Consider the following 18,039-nt stretch of genomic DNA (forward strand, 5'->3'; position numbering starts at 1 on the left):
CCAACCTCTGTCAGACCAACCTGTTATATTAATCCTTTATATAGCAAAAAATAATTATAAAATCTATTTTTCACTTCACATTGTCTAAGTGCCTTTAAGTACCCTTAAAGGGTAAATGATGATGAGTTCTTTTCATTAGGTGGATCAGTGCTGTGAAAGAACAGACGCTACAGTACACTGTTGTGTATGCAAGTCAAACGTGACTGAGCTCCGTTTTTTGGCAAGCTTTTTTTCTATACGTGCTACTGTGTGCAACTCTGGAAGGTGTTTAAAAATAAAGAATTTCTGTTTGATGAAGTAGTCGAGGAAAAACAGAGCGATATCAAAAACAGGAACATGAAGACGAGGAAATTGCTGGTCTCGCGGCACAGAGGGCAAAGTTGAACTGGCACAGAAACGGGGCATACACTAGGGAGGTGTAGGTGATTAGACACAGGTGGGATCAATCAGGGGCGGGGCAGACAATCACAGTGGCGGGAAAACACACAAAGACAAGAAGTGAAGTGACCTGAGAGGAGATGTAAGTAGCACAAAATAAAACAGGAAACACAGACAAGTGATGAAATAAGAAAGCACTACTTAAGAGACAGTAGGAGACATGGCCTTTGGAGCCTAGCCGTGTGTCCTTTGTGCACCATATCGAGTGTATTCTCACAATACTGTATAGGCCTATATCGTTTCTCAGAGTTCTTTTCAAAACGAAACATGATGTTGGCCGTTTGCTACTGCAGTATACTGTTTCCAGAAAACCCCAAATCAGCATGGTTATGGTTGACTTGCATGTAGTGCATCAAGGGCTTCAGGAGGGTAATACAGTCATAGAGGTAAAAACTGTATATCTTTTTCAAAAGCTGTGTGTTGGTTTTAGCTATTAGCTAGCTAACCTAGCCATTGAAAACAAAGCTCAGCTTGGCTCACATTGTCTAACCAGCCAGACCTTCAGTACCAGAGGAAGCCAAACCAGCAGGGTGCATTGTTCCACTAAGCTACAATGTGTGTTTCTATCCTATCTTGTGATATTGGAGCTGTAGGATGTCTGCGGCTGAGTCAAATACAAAGATAGATGAAAGAAAGATAATAACTGTACATAATGATGTCTTTTGTATTCTTTTCATTTTCTGCATTGAGTATGTTAAGCTTAGCTTAGCTTAAATCTTGGCAACAAGGGGAAAGGGTTTGCATTGATAAAAACTGAAAGAACTGGCCATCTAGCGAGTCGCAGGATTGCTGCATTATAATGTCTATTTACAATTTGAAGCTATTAAATACAGGATCAAACAACTATTTGCTATGTAAAGATATAGTGGACTAGCGTTTACCTGAGCAGAGATGAAGTCTCTCTCCTTCTGTGCTTGCTATCCCCCACTGGCTAGCTGGTCGTTGCTCTGCACTGCTGTAATACTGTGGTTACAGCTGATAATGCCGTCACAACTGACGGCGTTGTGGCGGAGGTGTAGCGCCCACCCTTCGGTTCCCCCTCAGATAAACACTGCCAGCTCTGTCAGCACTTTGGCTTTAGTTTGTTCTGTTAGCGCTGTTAGCACCGTTGGCTATAATCCGCCGGCATGTTGAGAGCTGCTGAGAAGCAATCAAAATGTTCCCAATCTTTAAATTGTAAACTTAATTTGAAATTCTTGTCACATAACTTATTTTTTTCAATTTGAAAACTTATATTCTGTCAGTGATGCTTTTCCAAGATTTTGTATATATTTGATTGGATGTATGCATTCTACTTGTGCTTTTCTTTTTGTGAGTGACTGCTTGATATGAAGGTTTATTTAGCATGTGGCAATCAGTAGCAGCCTAAATGATAATGTCCAGTGCCCAACACAAGAGCTCAAGGCCTGAGGAGAGAAAGACCTGCCCTGCCCTTCCTCCCTCTTCCTGTTGTACTGCCTTTCCTTGACTTGCAGTCCACAGCTGTAGCAGCCATCACACAACCTCAGGCAGGCTAGTTAGCCCTGAGAAAAGAGCCTGAACCCCCGATCAATAACTTAAGTCTTGTCTGCCTAATTGCTCATTGGTTGACATTGGCGCAAGGCTAAATGTAAGTGCATGTTCCCCCGAGTGATCGTCTTCGGCTCTATTTCCACCACTTGCCGCCTAGTGTTGGGCTCACGGTCTGCCCCTCTCTCTTTTCTCCTGTCCTCGCCTCTGTTCACCCATGTTCGGAATGGAGAAAACCTGACCTGATCGGCTTCTTCTCAGCTATCTCAGCGGGATGAGACTATCCAGATATTCCAAAGAGATGTGTTGCTCCCTCACCAGGCCCGTGACTCTCAGGCTTCTCAGGTAAATATCCGGGTTTAATGACGGAACAGGAAGATTAGCCAGTTACTCTCGCTCTCAATTTCAATGAGCGCCAGGAAATTAGCTGGTGTGGTTTGGGGATTTCTGAACGGCTTATTCTATGCAGACGCACTTTATGAGTATGGAGAGGCCAGTATTGATTGTGCTCATTGTGAATTATGTGAATAGATAAAAGTGTGAGTGTGCATATATATTAGGCTATTATGCGCTCAGGTGCTAAAGTAAAAATTCTGCTGAATAAATATGAAATATGCCTCCATCAGCATCCAACTGTTGTTCCCTCGGCACTAGTAATTTGAGAAGATAATTGGGAAAGCATGTTTGCCTTTTTCTGATGAGATGAGATATTATGATAGCTCTCTGCAGCCTGGGTTTAAATCTGTATTGATCAGTGTGAGGCTCAGGAGCTCAAATCAAAACAGCAGTACAGCCCCTGCACAGTTCCATATATATTTCTGTCTTTGTCTTTATTTAGTTTGAAGAAATCTTACAATCCTCGGACATTAAACATCAGATATTGTGTAGCATAAGAAGCTCATTTGTATTTGTTCTCGCCCTCTTTTCCAGTAGTAGTGTGCTAATGTCATGATTTAAATGAAGTATTGATCAGTTTAGGAGGGGAGAATAGAGAGAGAGGGAGCAATTGTGAGGGAAAGAAAGCAAGACCAGGGTTATCGGTGTGGATCGCATACAGAAAGAGTGCGCTAACGGATGAGACACGTTTTAAGCGATTCCGTGAAATGGATTTCTGCATAATCTGTATTTTTAATTCAGGAATAACCGCCAGCCTCTTTTGTTTGACTTATTCCGAGAATCAAAAACGGACACGGAGATGACGCAGCGCCTTGAGCAGAGCAAGAACGGAAATAACTGTCTTTTTTACTCTTGTTTTTTGTTGATTTCATGGAGTATTTGCCAGCCTGTATACCGACGGTTAAATAATGCTTTGTTCTGGTTCCTGTCTGGGTTTCCATCTTGTCTGGTTATAATTCCTTCTGTAATGACGACATTGCATCAGGCACACTGGATTAAAGCCTCCGTCCAAGTGAACCAGGAGCTAGGTTTGTTTGTCTTCCTATTACTGTCCTCCTCTCCTTTCTCCAAAGCTCCCTCCTCTTCCTCTCTCTCTCACCGGCTTTGGCTCCCTCTCTCCCTCTCTCTCTCTCTCCCCCTCCATCCCTTCCCCTTATTGTGATTTAGCCCAGCGAGGTAGTATTAATTAGTGGCCTGTTTATTATTGTTGGCTCTCGTACTGGGCTGGCAACTGTTTGTTTTCAGTTTTGCAAGAACGGTTTATCTCGATATAGTCACGTCGCTGTGTATTCCACTGCTGCACTACTTCAGTATTACCTGTATTTTTCTATAAAACATTAATAGTTAATACTTTGGTAGTATAGCACGTGTTCTGTTGTAGTTCAATAGCAGATTTGTCACTTTAAGTTTTTCGTTTCTGTTCATTGATAACCTGTTCTTACAGTTATAATTTAGATTTTTTTAAAGTGACTTATTTGTAATTATTTATTGACAAGAACTATAAAATTCTACCTGAACCTGACAGTCTTTAGATTTAGAAAACAATGTTTATAGATATGCATTTTAATTAGTTCCTTGTTGAATGTTATAATCTACATAGAGTTACCGATCAACAGTTTTTTTCTTTTAATAAAGACTGCATTCTAGCCATCACAATAAGTGTATTGTTTGTGATTTCATTGTGCAAACATTTAATATTTCAAATAAGTTATGACTTTAGTTTCAAGAAAATTCAGCTTTAACTTCAGCAGTCCTCCTGACATAGAATTAGCAGATGAAGGTAGATATGAGGCCTGCCATTGACGGGACAGGATTTTGGCCGGCTTTATTTCTGAGTATCTGCTCTTGAGGATGGGGAACCATGGTGCATCTAAGTCTCAGCTACAGACTGAGCAGGTTGGCTGCGCAGAGAGGATAGGCTCTGTGTACTGGATTGATTTTTCTCCTCCTCTCGCTGCCCTGCCTCCTTTTGTGGTTCAATAGCTGGACAACCAGGAGCAAGGATCTCTCAGTCGCTGCCTGAACTGCAGGAGAGCCGTCTGGATCTCCGGAGGAACAGAGTCACTTGCAGCAACACCAAAAGCAGCTTCAGAGCCAGACTCGGCAGGCCCAGGAGCTCCACAGTCAGGTATAGTGCTCCCTGCCAGGCCTGGGGTTTCCCAGCAGGCCCCAGACTCATGCTTCATGTGCCCATCCCTTCCACCCATTTTGAGTAGAATAGCAATTTGAACACCAAATTTGAAACATTTCCATCCATGCGTTTTTTCATATTAATTAAATGTAGACGTGCTGGCGCCATCTGATCTAGGATAATGCAGCATGTAGAGTCACAGTTAAAATGTATGTATATTAAGAACTAATGGTCAGGTGATGAAAAATGCAAACTTTATGGCATTAACTTCCATTTGTGATGCATGTACACAAATGTTGCACAAAAAGGAAAACCTCATAGACAGATGGGCAGGGATGTATGTCCACTGAGTCACCAGATAAACCTGTTCTGTATGACAAACAGGCACTTGGTCACATTGACAGGCAAGACAAACCCAGGATTCTGACGATTGATGACTGTTGTTTCCGACATATATTCAAAGAAAAAATGCTGCTTGCCACCTTCCCTCGAGAAAATAACACTGACCAATCTGAATCACTGACTGTGATGATTGATGGTGTCTGTGTCACCTGTTGCCAAGCCTCTGGGCAGACTCTGTGTTGTTCAGTCAGAGCCCGAGGTGTCTCTCAGTATTGTTGCCTGGAACATTGTCGGTGATGCCTTAGCTACTCTGTGAATCTTTGCTTATTTTCTCTGTCTGCCTACTGTTCCTCCAGATGTCATTGGCTGTGACGATCACCCATCATTTATTTATAATCAGAACTCCACAGGGTTACCTTTAACTCATCATCTCCATCCCCATCCAGCTCATGTGATTTACAATTCACTGTTATGGTATGATCTGTAGCTGCACCAATAGGCTGGAAGGTTTCTTTTTTTTTTTTTCTACAGGAGTAACCTGCAATTATCAAAATTACAATAGCTCATGAAAATTTCGGTTCTGATACTTTCAAAAAATTGTGTTCCAAAAGCCTGTTTTAATTTATATAAAACATGTATCCTTAGCTTCATTAGGCTACAGGGGTCACTAATAGGCGGACCACGGTCCGGGTCCGGACCCTGATAATGTTGTATCTGGATCCTGGGCCTACAACTGATAGATAATTGAGAATTATTTCATTTTGACGGAGTGCCTCTACTCGATCAGCGGTCCAGGAAACACACCAACCAATTACATGCGTTGTACATCATCTCACGTGATGCTACTCAGCCAATCAAATATGTGTATTCTGATTAGCATCGCAACTCCAGTGAGATTTACACACCCAGCAGGAGAAGTACGTGGGTCAGATGAGTTATTTCACAGGACGTTCTCCAAAAAGAGGAATGTGGACAGCTTAACCTGAGCCTTTAACCAATAATGGACAGACTCTCATATCTTCATTCTTCACACGGGCAGTTCGAAACCAGTACGTCTCATATGTTCAGAGACCGTGGCGATTATAAAAAGAGACAATGTGAAGCGCCACTACGAGACAAAGGACAAGTATTTTGAGCAAATGCACCGTCTCACATCCAAGAGCCCAATACGATCAGAATCCGAGCACATTAATTCACTGCCCAACAATGCTGTAAACAGAGAGGAATAGAGCTGAAACAAGTGGTTTCAATAGCCACAGATAAAGGCCCTACAGACAAATCTCTCTTTTTAGAAAATGAGAATAATATAATGGTTTTCTTGGTTGACATCACTTAACCCTGAATGAATTGAATTTAAAGCTGCAGGACAATTCAGTGAAATTCATTTTTCTAAACTAAAGTACTATATTTTAAGATAAACATTTTTCAAAAGCTTTCTGTTATGTATTGTTTTTTATCCAGCCCTTATTTGACTTGAAATGAGAGAAAAACATGTATTTGTTATTACAGTATGTTTTATTCATAATTCATCCAGTTCAATTTGAAAACTGACAATAAATATTGTTTAGATATTATTCAATCAACCTTTCTTTATTTGATTTGATAATAAGTTGCTGACTACATACAGACGTTAATACAACTAATAGGCTACTTCAATGCATATGGGACTAAATCATTGCACAAGTTAGACATTATTGTGATCTTCCGGACCTTTGCATGAGGAAATTCTCTCTAACTGGACCTCGTTGAGTTTTAATTGAATAAACCTGGGCTATCACATGCTATTACAGGCCAAAAACATTTGGTGGACACTAGACGGCAAAAGATACATGACAAGTATATCACGACTGTCTTTTTTCATCATCAACTGTTCAGACTAGAACTACAATTGGCATGTGATCGACTGGAGCATCTCAGCTATCGAATGTTAACTGCCAAGTTGGAATGCAATTTAACGGTTACAGTATTATAGTTTGTAGTATGAATAAGCATTGATTGTACAATTGTTTTCAAATCAGATTGTATTAAATTAAGTACTTGAAAGACTAAATTATTTTAGTAACATACAGAGGACAATTAACATGTCAAAAGACTTGGACGAAAGTTTTGTAAATGTATGATTTGGATTGTAATGTGCCATCCATCAGCTGCAGTTAAAGGAGAAAGGGGACCGTCATCCAACATAATGCATCCGCTCTTTCATGCTAAGGTCCATAAAAGTCAGATTTCTTTCTTTGTTAATCCACAGTTGTCACTGCATACTAATCTGTAATGTATGTTCCTATGAACATCTATATAACAGCTGTAGCTGTTTTATAGTTCTGCTCCCATTTGTTCTTCAGCGTCAAGCGGTCAACAATTGAAGAAGTTAAGATCGGCAACTTCCTTCTGTCGGACCTCCCACATGCAATTGCCGATTGCTGAGAGATGCCTATTTCCACATCCCCAAGCACAACGTTCCCGCATTTCTTCTTCCAAGGAATACAATACCAGCACAACTGGCTGCAGCTATTCCCTGGCTTAGTCTATGGAAACAGTGGTCATTACGCAGGAGTAGGATCAGGGTTTTGTTCCACTTAGATGACCTAACTTGGGAAGGGTAGGTGGGAATAAAAGAATCTCCCATTCCTCCATTTAAACAGTTTGGAGCTGTCCACGGTGCTGAAAGTGCTGGACACTTTGTTCCTCTGTTTAAAAAAAACAAAAAAACATAACAGCTGCAGCATACATCAGCCACCAGGGCGGCGAGCGCTCGGCCTGGCTGCTAAAAAATAGCCAGGGGCCTTTTGCTGTGGTCTCACAAACACCTCCTCTCCATCAGAGCATTGTACACCTGGGGTACAGTACTGCGCTGCAGACTAAATGGCTGGCGGGGGGTCCATGGGTCACAGGGGGGGGGCACCTGAATGAGGAGTGGATGCATTCTCTCACTTGCAGTGGCACAGAGCTCTCCTTTGCGCATTTCACACAGCTTTGCCGATCCCTCGTCTCTCAGTGCGCATTCAGGAAGTTAATCTAACCGTCATTGTGGTGGCACCAGCGGCTAGAGTCTCTTCTACTCCAGCATATTACGCATGTAGATGGTCCACTTTGTAGCGCTGGTGTGTAGAGAGAGGCTCAGATCCCATGTCATGTCCTTTGCCTCGTGTGTTAACCTACCTATAAACGTTGGTAGATAACAATTTGGCCTCATCAGCAGTTAAAATGTATAGCCCAAATATCTCTGAAGATGCTATCCCCCAAGACTCATTCTAGCCCTGACATATCGTTTCAACACAGATCGACAACAGCAGCATGCTCTAAAGCCCAAGTTGTCTCATGGCGCACTCAAAGAGTTTTTTATCCTAAAACATGCAGGGATCTCCTGGGCTTCTCCGTAACTAGGTGCTAGCTGCGTGCGCTGGGAGCTTTTCAGACATGACTGTCACACGTATTTAATTGATAAAAGCACTATTAACGTGTCTGAGGATTTTACAAAGATGGCCATTTAGTTTTTAAATGCTTTAGAAGCAGGAGTTCTTAAAAATCTAAATTTCAATTTTGCCAGCCAAATCAAATTGTTTTCAGGATATTCAACCTTTGTTTCAGTTTCATGAATTTGATACTTGACTTCTGTTTTTACAGGGCTTGTTTAAAGGCAATTAAGTAGATATGAGTTTACAGTTAATTACAATTCCTTGTCGGCATTTTGGAGGTTGTTTTATGGCATCTTGGCGGTAACACTTTTTGTCTTATTGCTATTACATTAGCGAGCCAATGCAGGTTTACTCTGGAGTTTCACAGCACAAAGGTTCAGCACAGAGGTTGCTGGTTGCTGAGTGGCCTTCATCTATGAAGGCCACTCAACAGCACAGAGGTTCAGCAACCAGCCGGTACATAAGGACCTTGTAGACTGTGCCGGTCAGATATTCACTTGAAAACGTAATGAAGTCACGACTGACCATGGGCTCTGTGCCTGAATACTGTTGGAGAACCATTGCGGACTTCTAAATGAGATTGTAACCCCTCATGCACACCATACGTATATGTATTTTGTGAAAAGCTTTTGTGGGTTCGGCTGCCTCAGCCATTGCTACCACTTAAGGTTCAGAAAATCAAGCAATCAGCCAGACGATCTCTATTGACAAACTTGGCCACACTAAAGCACTCAGGGCTTTATTCAACTACTTTTTTGAACATTTCATCTTTGTAGTTTTGTCAGTTTCTTTAGCTGTTGACCTGCTAGATTTGTCTCAGTCAATTGTACATGATGTCATCATAAAGGAAAGGACCAGGGCAGCTCCATATTAATGTCCCTGGTTTTGAAATGAGATATTTAATAATCATAAATGAGTGCAATGTTTTCACCACACACTTGGCTTTATATGCTCACGTGTCTCATGAGTTTTCTAGTTTTTAATTCTGATGGAGAGTTAGTTAAACATAGATCTGGGTGAGGGCCTTATACATGAATGTATAATGCTAAGAATATGGCTGAACATATTTCTGTGGATTTCCTGAGCTGGAGATGGACGTTCACTCATCACTGGTATCACTCTCAGGAGTATCAGACGAAGACAATACTCTAACGCCTATTTCTTTGTTGGGAGATCCGTGTGTTTTGTACATTTGTATTTAAAGGAATAGTTATTGGGATTTTGAGTAAGGAACTTCCATAAAGTCCATACATTTTTTGTTGTTTTTACTTGTTGGTTTTTCAAAGAGTTAAACAAACACAATTTACAGAGTTAATTAGTGAGCTCTAGAGCCGCTGCTAGGCAATTTTTGCCATTTTGACAGAGCCAGGATAGCTGTATTGCCCATTTACAGTCTTTAAGCATAGATAAGCTAACCATCTTTAGCTTAATATGTAGTGGACAGAGTGGTTTCAATCGTCTCGTATAACTGTCAGCAAGAAGGCGAACAAGCATATTTCCCAGAATGTCAAACTATTCCTTTAAGCATGTAGGCTTGTTTGTGTCTATCCTTCAGGTGTAGCAGTATTGACAGAAACCGCTCTTTGCAGATGGCAGCATGGGGCAGATTGGCTGCAGAGAGCACCCAGGTGGGGCACAGCTGTAAACACCTGGAGGCTCATCTGGGGGTGTAGACCTACCTCGGTTATACAGTGCCAGGAAGGAGCTCGGGGAGACGACCACTGCGTGTCCACATTCCATGTAGGCCCACCGACAGAGAGACACAGGTAATGATTGTTGCTTCTAAGACCATAATGAAAAAGTAATGCAAGGATTTATGACTGACAAAATACTGCTGCATATTGTGCTGTATTACAATAAGAACTATAACTTATCATAAAAACCTAAATATAACAGCGAGATTTATTTTAGCTGTCATGTCAGTTACTCAAAGTGAAATAGTGTATGTAGGTAACCTACATAAATGCCTGGAAATATAGAATTATTAGAATATCATTACTATTTACCTGCCAATGTGTTGACTGCTAAAGTAATGATATGGTTTCTGTGTTTCTTAATTCAATTTATCAATGGATTCATTGATAAATTGCATAGGGAAAGAAATGTATTTCTGCAGCATTGTAAACAAGCACCAGCACCAATTTATCTTCACAGAGTATTCAGAGTTATTACTGTCTGTCTGTCTACATAGTACATATATATTGTCTTGCATTAGTGCCTTAGATCTCTCAGACATCCATTACAGCGACACTACATTGTTCTTATTCGCCTGTTGATTACGAAATTGTTTATGTGTGTGTTGGCACAGGCAGACATGCGTTTAGGTTTTTAGGCATTTTTCAAATTGTTATTCATGCATATGTGCATGTATGCCTGTATGGACGTGTGGGCATATGTGGATTTCTGGTATTTGTCTCCTCTGTCTCTGTGTCACCTTTGTTGACATTGTCTCTCTCCTTCTGCAACACCGTGCTCTCTGCTTTAATGACGCATATATCCTATCTCCAGTCACTGCCTAATCCCAGCAGCGCTGGCTCAGGAACAGATTACTGTTTCCAGACACCAGAGGAGAGCAGAGCAGGGTGGGGGTTGGAGGGTAGACAGGTAGAAAGAGATGCCTCAGAGATACAATATACAGACAGATCGAGCGGGCCAGCACATGCATGTGAATGTTCACACGTATGCAGGTATGTCCACATATTTACAGCAGAAACATCCACCAACATGTTGTTCCCTGTCTGTTTGTGTCTTGTCCTTTTATACCACATTTTCATTTACCCATTTAAATATAACATATGTAGTGACTTTCTAATTTCAGAATATATTTTTCATATAAACAGTCATTCCAGTAAAATGTGCAGTGAAAAGCGTTGTCCGAAAATGCCAAGTGTAAGAGTATAGAATATGAACATCGGACACAGGAAAGCTTACTCATTGCTCTGCTTTCATGCTGCTACATGCAGAGTTGTCCAAGATGGCTGCCTCAATCAGCAGGTGCTGTGCTCCTGACTGCTCAGACCTCAGCCGACACAATCAAAATAGTGATTTTACAAGGTAGGGCTCCATACTAAATCAATAAAGTCTCAGGTTATTATTGCATTTTGTTCACATTATTATTCCCTTTGTAGAATCACAATGTTTTTTTTTTGTTTACATTTGTTCAGCCAGTAGCACACACCCTCTGGGTTGCTGGGCTTTTTTACAAACTGGTAAATATGTTCCGTTTTGTCAGCTGCTTCTCAGCACTCAGTCATGCGCTTACTTATACATCCAGTTTTGAGTCTTATTCAGGTTACAGTATAGATAAAAGCATGGAGCAGAAGGTTTAGGTAAGCATGCCCCCTTCTAAACACGCTTATCTGGTGGTTCATTTGAGCTTCTAGCAGACCCGCAGCTCCAGGTGTAAATAATTGGGAGGGGTATGTGCCGAAGTGGTGTTATCTGTCCAGCGGCTGCTGTCATCATGCCAGCCACCTCCCAAGAACATGACTTTTAGCACCAAATGATTGCGAATAAAACAATTGATTGAGAGGAGAAGAGAGTGAGCACCATAAACAGGCTGGATTCTGCCCTTTAATTCCACCGTCGTCAGAGAATTGGTTCTGCTGTGCTGCAGAGTAGGTCCCACACACAAGCAGTTTAGTTGTCTGCCCAAGGACCGAAATTGAATTTAGCCTGTGTGTTGTAAGTGTGGGTGTGTGAGTGTGTGTGTGTGAATGTTTGTGTTTGTACGCGCATGCGCCCCTCAGTCTCACTGCCTTTGTCTGTGCCTGTGTGTCTGTCTGCATGAGTCGTTTGGAGTGCCTCTGTATGCAGGAACTGGCTTTGCATGAACTGCATATGTAAGAGTTTGTGCTGCAGTGGTTGTGTGTGCATGCTGTTTTTTGTGCTTTCTTATTCTCTTGTGACTTAATCGTTTTACACTGCCAGGCTGCTCCAATACCATCTTACACTGCCTGCTTGTACTGAGGCAGTTATGTGCTGTGTGTGCACTGCTGTGTCGTTTCTGGATTTGAATGCTTCTTAAAGTGTTATTATAGTGTTCCAATTGATGATCGTCGTGTTAACCTGTAAACCTAAAAATGCCCCCAGTTACTGTTGGTATCAGCAGCCTGTTGTAGAAAACTTTGTTGGCAGTCATTTCCTGTTGACTGTGTGCAGATTGCATTTGTAGAACGTAGATGAATTGTTTAACAATGGTTTTCAGTGTGGCTAGTTTGTAACAGTTCCGCGTGTGTGTTTATGGTGCTGGTTCTTGATGAAAGCCTCGACCAGACGCATATATCAGAGCTCCAGCACTAATAAAAGGCCAGCAAGCTGTGCTCCTCTCCTTCTGGGAACAGCACCGCTTTTTACTGCTTCTCTGACAGCAAGATAAAGTGCCCTTCCAATTAGAAAAATATTTGGCCACATACCTACCAACAGCAATCTTGGGTTTATATTTTTTATGCCATTTGATCAGGAATCCTTGCTATTTTTACAGTGTTCTTTCTTATCACCGCGTCTTGGGTATGCACATGTTAATGTGCACCCGACCACTGCACCACAGTGCTGTATAATGAAATAACCGTGGTTTTATTTTGGTGTATCTCTTCTCATTTTGGTCTTTCATTCAGAAAGGTAGGGCTGTGTGCAGTTCTGCTTTAGTTTGGGAGTGAGACAGTATGTGTTTTAGCATTTTGCACGAGAGGATTCATGCTGTTGGGTGTGTTTGTGTTGATGTCATTCTTGTTGCCCCTGTCATCTGTCTGTGCCTCATACAGAGATGCATATATACTTAACCGCTGATGCTAGTCCCCGTTTCTGTTAAAGAATACTGTAGATGTTTTTTTTTTCTTCTTTTTTTTTCCCAGAGTGCATTAAAATTAAATTCTCTCTTGTTGTTGTGAAAAGAGGCACACGTAAAAAATAATTGGCTGTAGGAGAGAACAAAGGGCTGGCTCCTCTCTCCTCCCTGCACACCCCAGCCAGGCATTAATATCAAGCCTGCTGCATTGTTCTGCTGTCTGCAGCCATCCCCCTAGCCAGACACTCAGCTCTGGAGAAGTCACTTTTAATGTCTGATAATCAAGGTGAATTTTCAAAAAGCTGCCATTTTCAAATGATGGTGTATATATTATGTGTAGATGGGTGTTCAGGAGCAGAGGAGCTCCACTTGGTGAGGGAGAGAGCCTCAGCCATGCGAAGTGAAAGAGAGACACCCAACGGCCACTGAGGGGACTGCAGGCTGATTGGAGCTCTAATCAGAATCCTGTGAAGGATGGAAGCCAGCTGTCATTGCTGAAATTTCAGTGATGATTTCCTTTCTATTTCATAAATAGTTTTTTTGTGGGGGGGGTTTGATTATAACTAGCATTTCATAGTCTACTATAATGTGCATGGTCCAGTATTGCATCATCTGTGTGCGTCTCCTGTGGCTGTGGAGTGTCAGGGGAATGTATTTCTCGCGTACAGATGCTGCCTGCTGTTGCCCCTTGCTGAAGGGAGCTCTTGTGCAGCGTTATTGGGGAATCAGGCAGCCAGCAGCAGAGCAGTGGAGCTCCATTTCTCTGCTACAGGGCACAGACTCATCGTCCTCTTGCTCCTCCCACCTCCCCTCATCCCCCAGCACTAGGTATGATTATTTCTCCTCTGCTCCACCGCGCCATTATATTCCAGGTCCGCAGTTACCCCTCCCCGCTGTCATTTTTCATGGCATGTTTTTTGCCCGTGTGCAGCGCTGCACATTTGCACTGTGCCTGTGCAATATGTTAAGGAGGTGAATATATGCAGTGTGCAGAATGTAATAAGTATATATTTATTTTCTTTGCTGGTGATTTACTGTTTTTTCCCAGTGCTTGAGAAAAAAGGCCGGTTCTAGCCATGTATCTTAACAAACATGACTGCTGCGTATGCACTCGCCTCCAAGGCTTTTTACTCACCCGGGAAACAAAATTATACATCTGAGGAAGACTGGTTGTTTTTCGTGCTATGACTGTGAAAAACCTGCTTGGTATTTTGGGATATAAGCCCGGCTAATACCAGTTGGGTAAAGTTTTGGTTGTGTATGTGGCAATTGCTGCATTACAAACAAACAAAAAAATTAGATTGAGTTTTACAGGTATAGCAATGTTGACAGCTGATCAGGTGATCGGCCAGCGCAACACATTTGGGCTATTCTTTGTGCTTAACTTACCCCAAACCACCACACACAAAGCCAGACATGCAGCCATCAACAACACAAGTTGTTCACCGCCTTCTGTCTGCCTCTCCATACTGACCACAGGCATGATGGGAGTCCAAACGCGCAAATACACAACACACACACGCACACACACGGCTGAAATTGACATTGTAGTCCTCATAGTAGTAACCCCTTTTAAAACTTTGAGATACACTACCTGATTTTGCTATTGTGCCCACTGCCGCCATGAATCCCAGAATTTCCTCCCAGCTCACTGTGGATGAGTTGAAAAACATCCACACCGAGCAGGAAACAGAAACAGGAAATTTGGGGTGACAACTATAACAAAATCAGGGAGTCTACTGCAGAGATGATGTAAAATAGGATCCAGTGTGTACGAGTGTCAGTGAATATTTGAGTTTTCAGCTGTCTTGCTGTGAAAGACTAATTTAATGCACTGCTTCAGTACATTGCGAAATGAAAAGACACTTGCCAATTTACACCCCACTTTGTAGATGTGCATTCTTTTCGATGTTCGTCTGTATTATGTTTGTGTATTACTATACAGTATACTGGATGACAGTGTACAAATATCTTTTATTATGGACTACTTAATCATTTTGACATTCTAATTTAAAATATTTACTGTGGTGGTTTTCTTTGTATGCTGTAGTATAGTGCAGCTTCTATATATAGAGACTGGCTGTGGGTTGCAGCGCAGATCATATCATATTATATCTTCTATGAAGAACAACTTTGAGTCTGCTGGCAGTCCCATATTGTATTGTCATATCTGTCAGTGTAACGACTGCCAGCAAGGAGGCTCAAATTCCTTCTTTTTTGTGTTGATTCATGGAAATGTACAAAATTGAATACATCTCGGGGCTTACAGTGCTTGTTCATGCTCCCGTACTATGCACCTGATACCTGGTACAGCGCCTTGATGTAACATTGTTTATAGATAACTCGCTTTTGCCTTCAGTGTGATTGCATAATAACCAAGCATTCAAATGTGTGAGTGCTTTATTTGTTCCCCGGCAGTAGTCATGATAGCATTATTTCTCTCTGGCTGGTTGCAGGGCATACTTTCAAAGTGCGGATCTCAGCTGTGGTGCAGAATAAAAAGAGGGAAAGGAGGAGGAGAGGGCCACAGGCATTCTGATGAAAGGATGTGCGGGGAATCTGGAGTGTGGAGAGAGAGAAGGAGCGTTTTGCCAGTCCAGTGTGGCAGAGCAGGTCTGGCTCGGTGCCAGCCTGGGCACTGTGCCCACGAGGAGGCAGTGTGTGGCCAGCGCTGGCTGTAGCACACAGAGAGAGAGAGAGAGAGAGACTGAGAGGTATAAATGTGTCTGTGGGGGGTGTCTGAGGTCTAGTCTGCGTTTGCATGTGAAGTGGCCAGGTTGTGATACAGCAGGAAAGTGGAGTGCGGCAGGAGAGAATAAGGGGAGATTTCCTGGGCAGTGTTATGTCACCAGCTCTATTACTGCTCTCAGGCCTAGTGTACAGAAACAACGGCGGTTTAACCTGCAGTTGAACCGGTATCCTGCTCTCACCGCCGAGGAGTCGATGGACCAATTGGCACAGTTCATTTAATCAGGCATTTGTTGTTTCTTTTAATCATGCACTTGATTGTTGCTGTTAATTGCTTTGTCTATTGTTTCTTTATGCACTGCTTGAGTAAATACTTTCTCCATGGGACACAAATGTTATCTCTGCTTTGTATGCATTTACATATTATTTGCCTTTCTACATACTATCTCTCTCTCTCTGTTCTCCTCTTTGTATCCTTAAAATATTCTGCACACCCCTCAGCAGTTCCGCATGGCAGACAGCCCTAATATAATCTGTGCGTCTGAATTCTAATTTATACCGTCAGGATAAAATAAATAGTCTGCAGTTAATTATGGGGAGCCAGCTCCTGGCTTTACCTCGGTGATTTATGAAGCGCACGTCGGCATTCTGCAACGCATTTTTCTTAATTTATTTTTAATCTGTCTTTCAATTAATTTAGCTGCAAACGTCTTAATGATGGCAGAGGGCTCCGTTAATGAGCCCGGCGAGGGGAAATGAACATGCTCTCACCCCTGTGGGGGGGGGGGGAAGTAAGAGAGGCTTTGAGGATGGGGTCATGCAAAAGGTCGTATGCTATGTATTCACATTAAGAATGTTTTAGCGTTTCACACGTGTCAAAGGAAATGGTTCTTCTGAGGTAAATTACCACTTTCAGTTCTTTTGGAACCGTGTGTTTCATGATGTGTAGCAGAGGTTGTCTCTGCCTTATTTAACTTTCTCCAGCAAAAACAATACAAGACGATGTCAGTTGTTCTCAGTGATTGGCATCTTCACACCCACCGTCACTTCTATTTAAGCTGGTTCATTCAACTGTTGTAGAGGAAGTGTCACTCTATTCTTGAACTACGCCCGTTCTTCCAGTGATTTTGACACCACACGATTGTCCAATTCGCACATCTTGTAGACTACTCACAAATTTCGGCCTGTGAATAAAAGTTGTATTCACAGTGGAATTGAATGAGCCATGTTTTTTGTTCTTTTTGGGAACTAATAATTTCACAGTTAAGTAAAAATGTAGTACAGCTTTCATCGTCTGGCTGTTTGCTGACTGACCAACCTGAGTAAGTGGATGACAGGTGTTGATGCCTGCTTTTCTTTTTGTCTTTAAGCTTGTGTGGATTCCCATTCCGGCTGCTCATGCAGTCTTTGTCCCTGTGTGTCGTGTGTCTTGACTCGAGGCTCTCTAGAGGAGGGAAAGAAAGCTGCAGTCTGCGCCTCACGGACAAGAAATTGCCCCACATGATGAGAAGCATTTTATCCATCGTTTCACCCCCTCTCAAATTAGACCAATGTCTCTTCTGTACTTGTTATGCACCATCGTTTTCTGCCAATTAGCATGGAGCGTCTCAGCGCTGGAAGGGCCTGGTGTGGGGTAGGCAGGAAGGCGAAGTAACCGTGGTGGTCAGCTACCAGACAGCTTACATCAGCCTACCCCATTAGGGACATCCGCACACAGCTCTCTGCATCAGGATGCTCTCATTTACCGCCTCCACATCCAGCCATTTATCTCTCTTTCCCCCGCTCTCGCTCTCACGCTCACTCCCACTCCCTCTCTTTTTAATTTTCCTCTCAAAAACAGATCCCACATTAAGCAGCCAAGCATGGCTGGCTGCAGTGCCTCTCCTGAAAGAGCAAAGGAATGATTTAATTTCTTCTCCTCTCTGTCTCTGTGGCCTCCTCTGCCTGCTCATACACAGATCATTACACACAGAGGCCTCATTTTCATCTCCCTGTGAGGGCACACGCAGGGCTTAAACTAGTCAGCCAGGCCATGGCCATTCCTGACGATCAATACCTGTGGTCAGGACGGAGCACGCAGTGCTTCCTAAATAGGCCCTGCAGGTCCAACCATAAAACACCTTAGAGGCCATACATGCCACCCCATAAATCACACTTTTTGGGGGGCTTTCAATCCTCTGGTGGAGTGAGGGGAGCCGGGGTAATGATGATTAAGAGGTCATGACACTATTCGGAAAATACCGCTAAACTAAAGATTCATAGCAAGAGTTCACTCTAAATGAGTCCGGTTGGCATAGGAATGGGATAGGAACAGGTTTGAGCTGTTTCCCTTA

General features: G+C 42.5%; 1 protein-coding gene across 6 annotated transcripts in view; it reads left to right on the forward strand.

Annotated features, from left to right (window-relative positions):
• Positions 1–1,907: 1,907 nt before the first annotated feature.
• The window catches only part of LOC116382895 (uncharacterized), a 45,244-nt gene continuing 29,112 nt past the window's right edge, over positions 1,908–18,039 (forward strand). For 5 of the 6 annotated variants that reach the window (XM_031846326.1, XM_031846330.1, XM_031846328.1 and 2 more), the window contains exons 1-3: positions 2,748–3,371; positions 4,327–4,471; positions 9,822–9,998. In XM_031846326.1, coding sequence (XP_031702186.1) covers positions 3,143–3,371; positions 4,327–4,471; positions 9,822–9,998 — 551 coding nt within the window. In that variant the 5' untranslated portion in view covers positions 2,748–3,142. Of the gene's footprint in view, positions 2,293–2,747; positions 3,372–4,326; positions 4,472–9,821; positions 17,984–18,039 lie in introns of those variants that run through there. The other variant, XR_004212745.1, reaches the window with a different exon arrangement.

Source organism: Anarrhichthys ocellatus, unplaced genomic scaffold, assembly GCF_004355925.1.
Source record: "Anarrhichthys ocellatus isolate YVR2014 unplaced genomic scaffold, GSC_Weel_1.0 scaffold6, whole genome shotgun sequence".
NCBI classification, from domain to species: Eukaryota; Metazoa; Chordata; class Actinopteri; order Perciformes; family Anarhichadidae; genus Anarrhichthys; species Anarrhichthys ocellatus.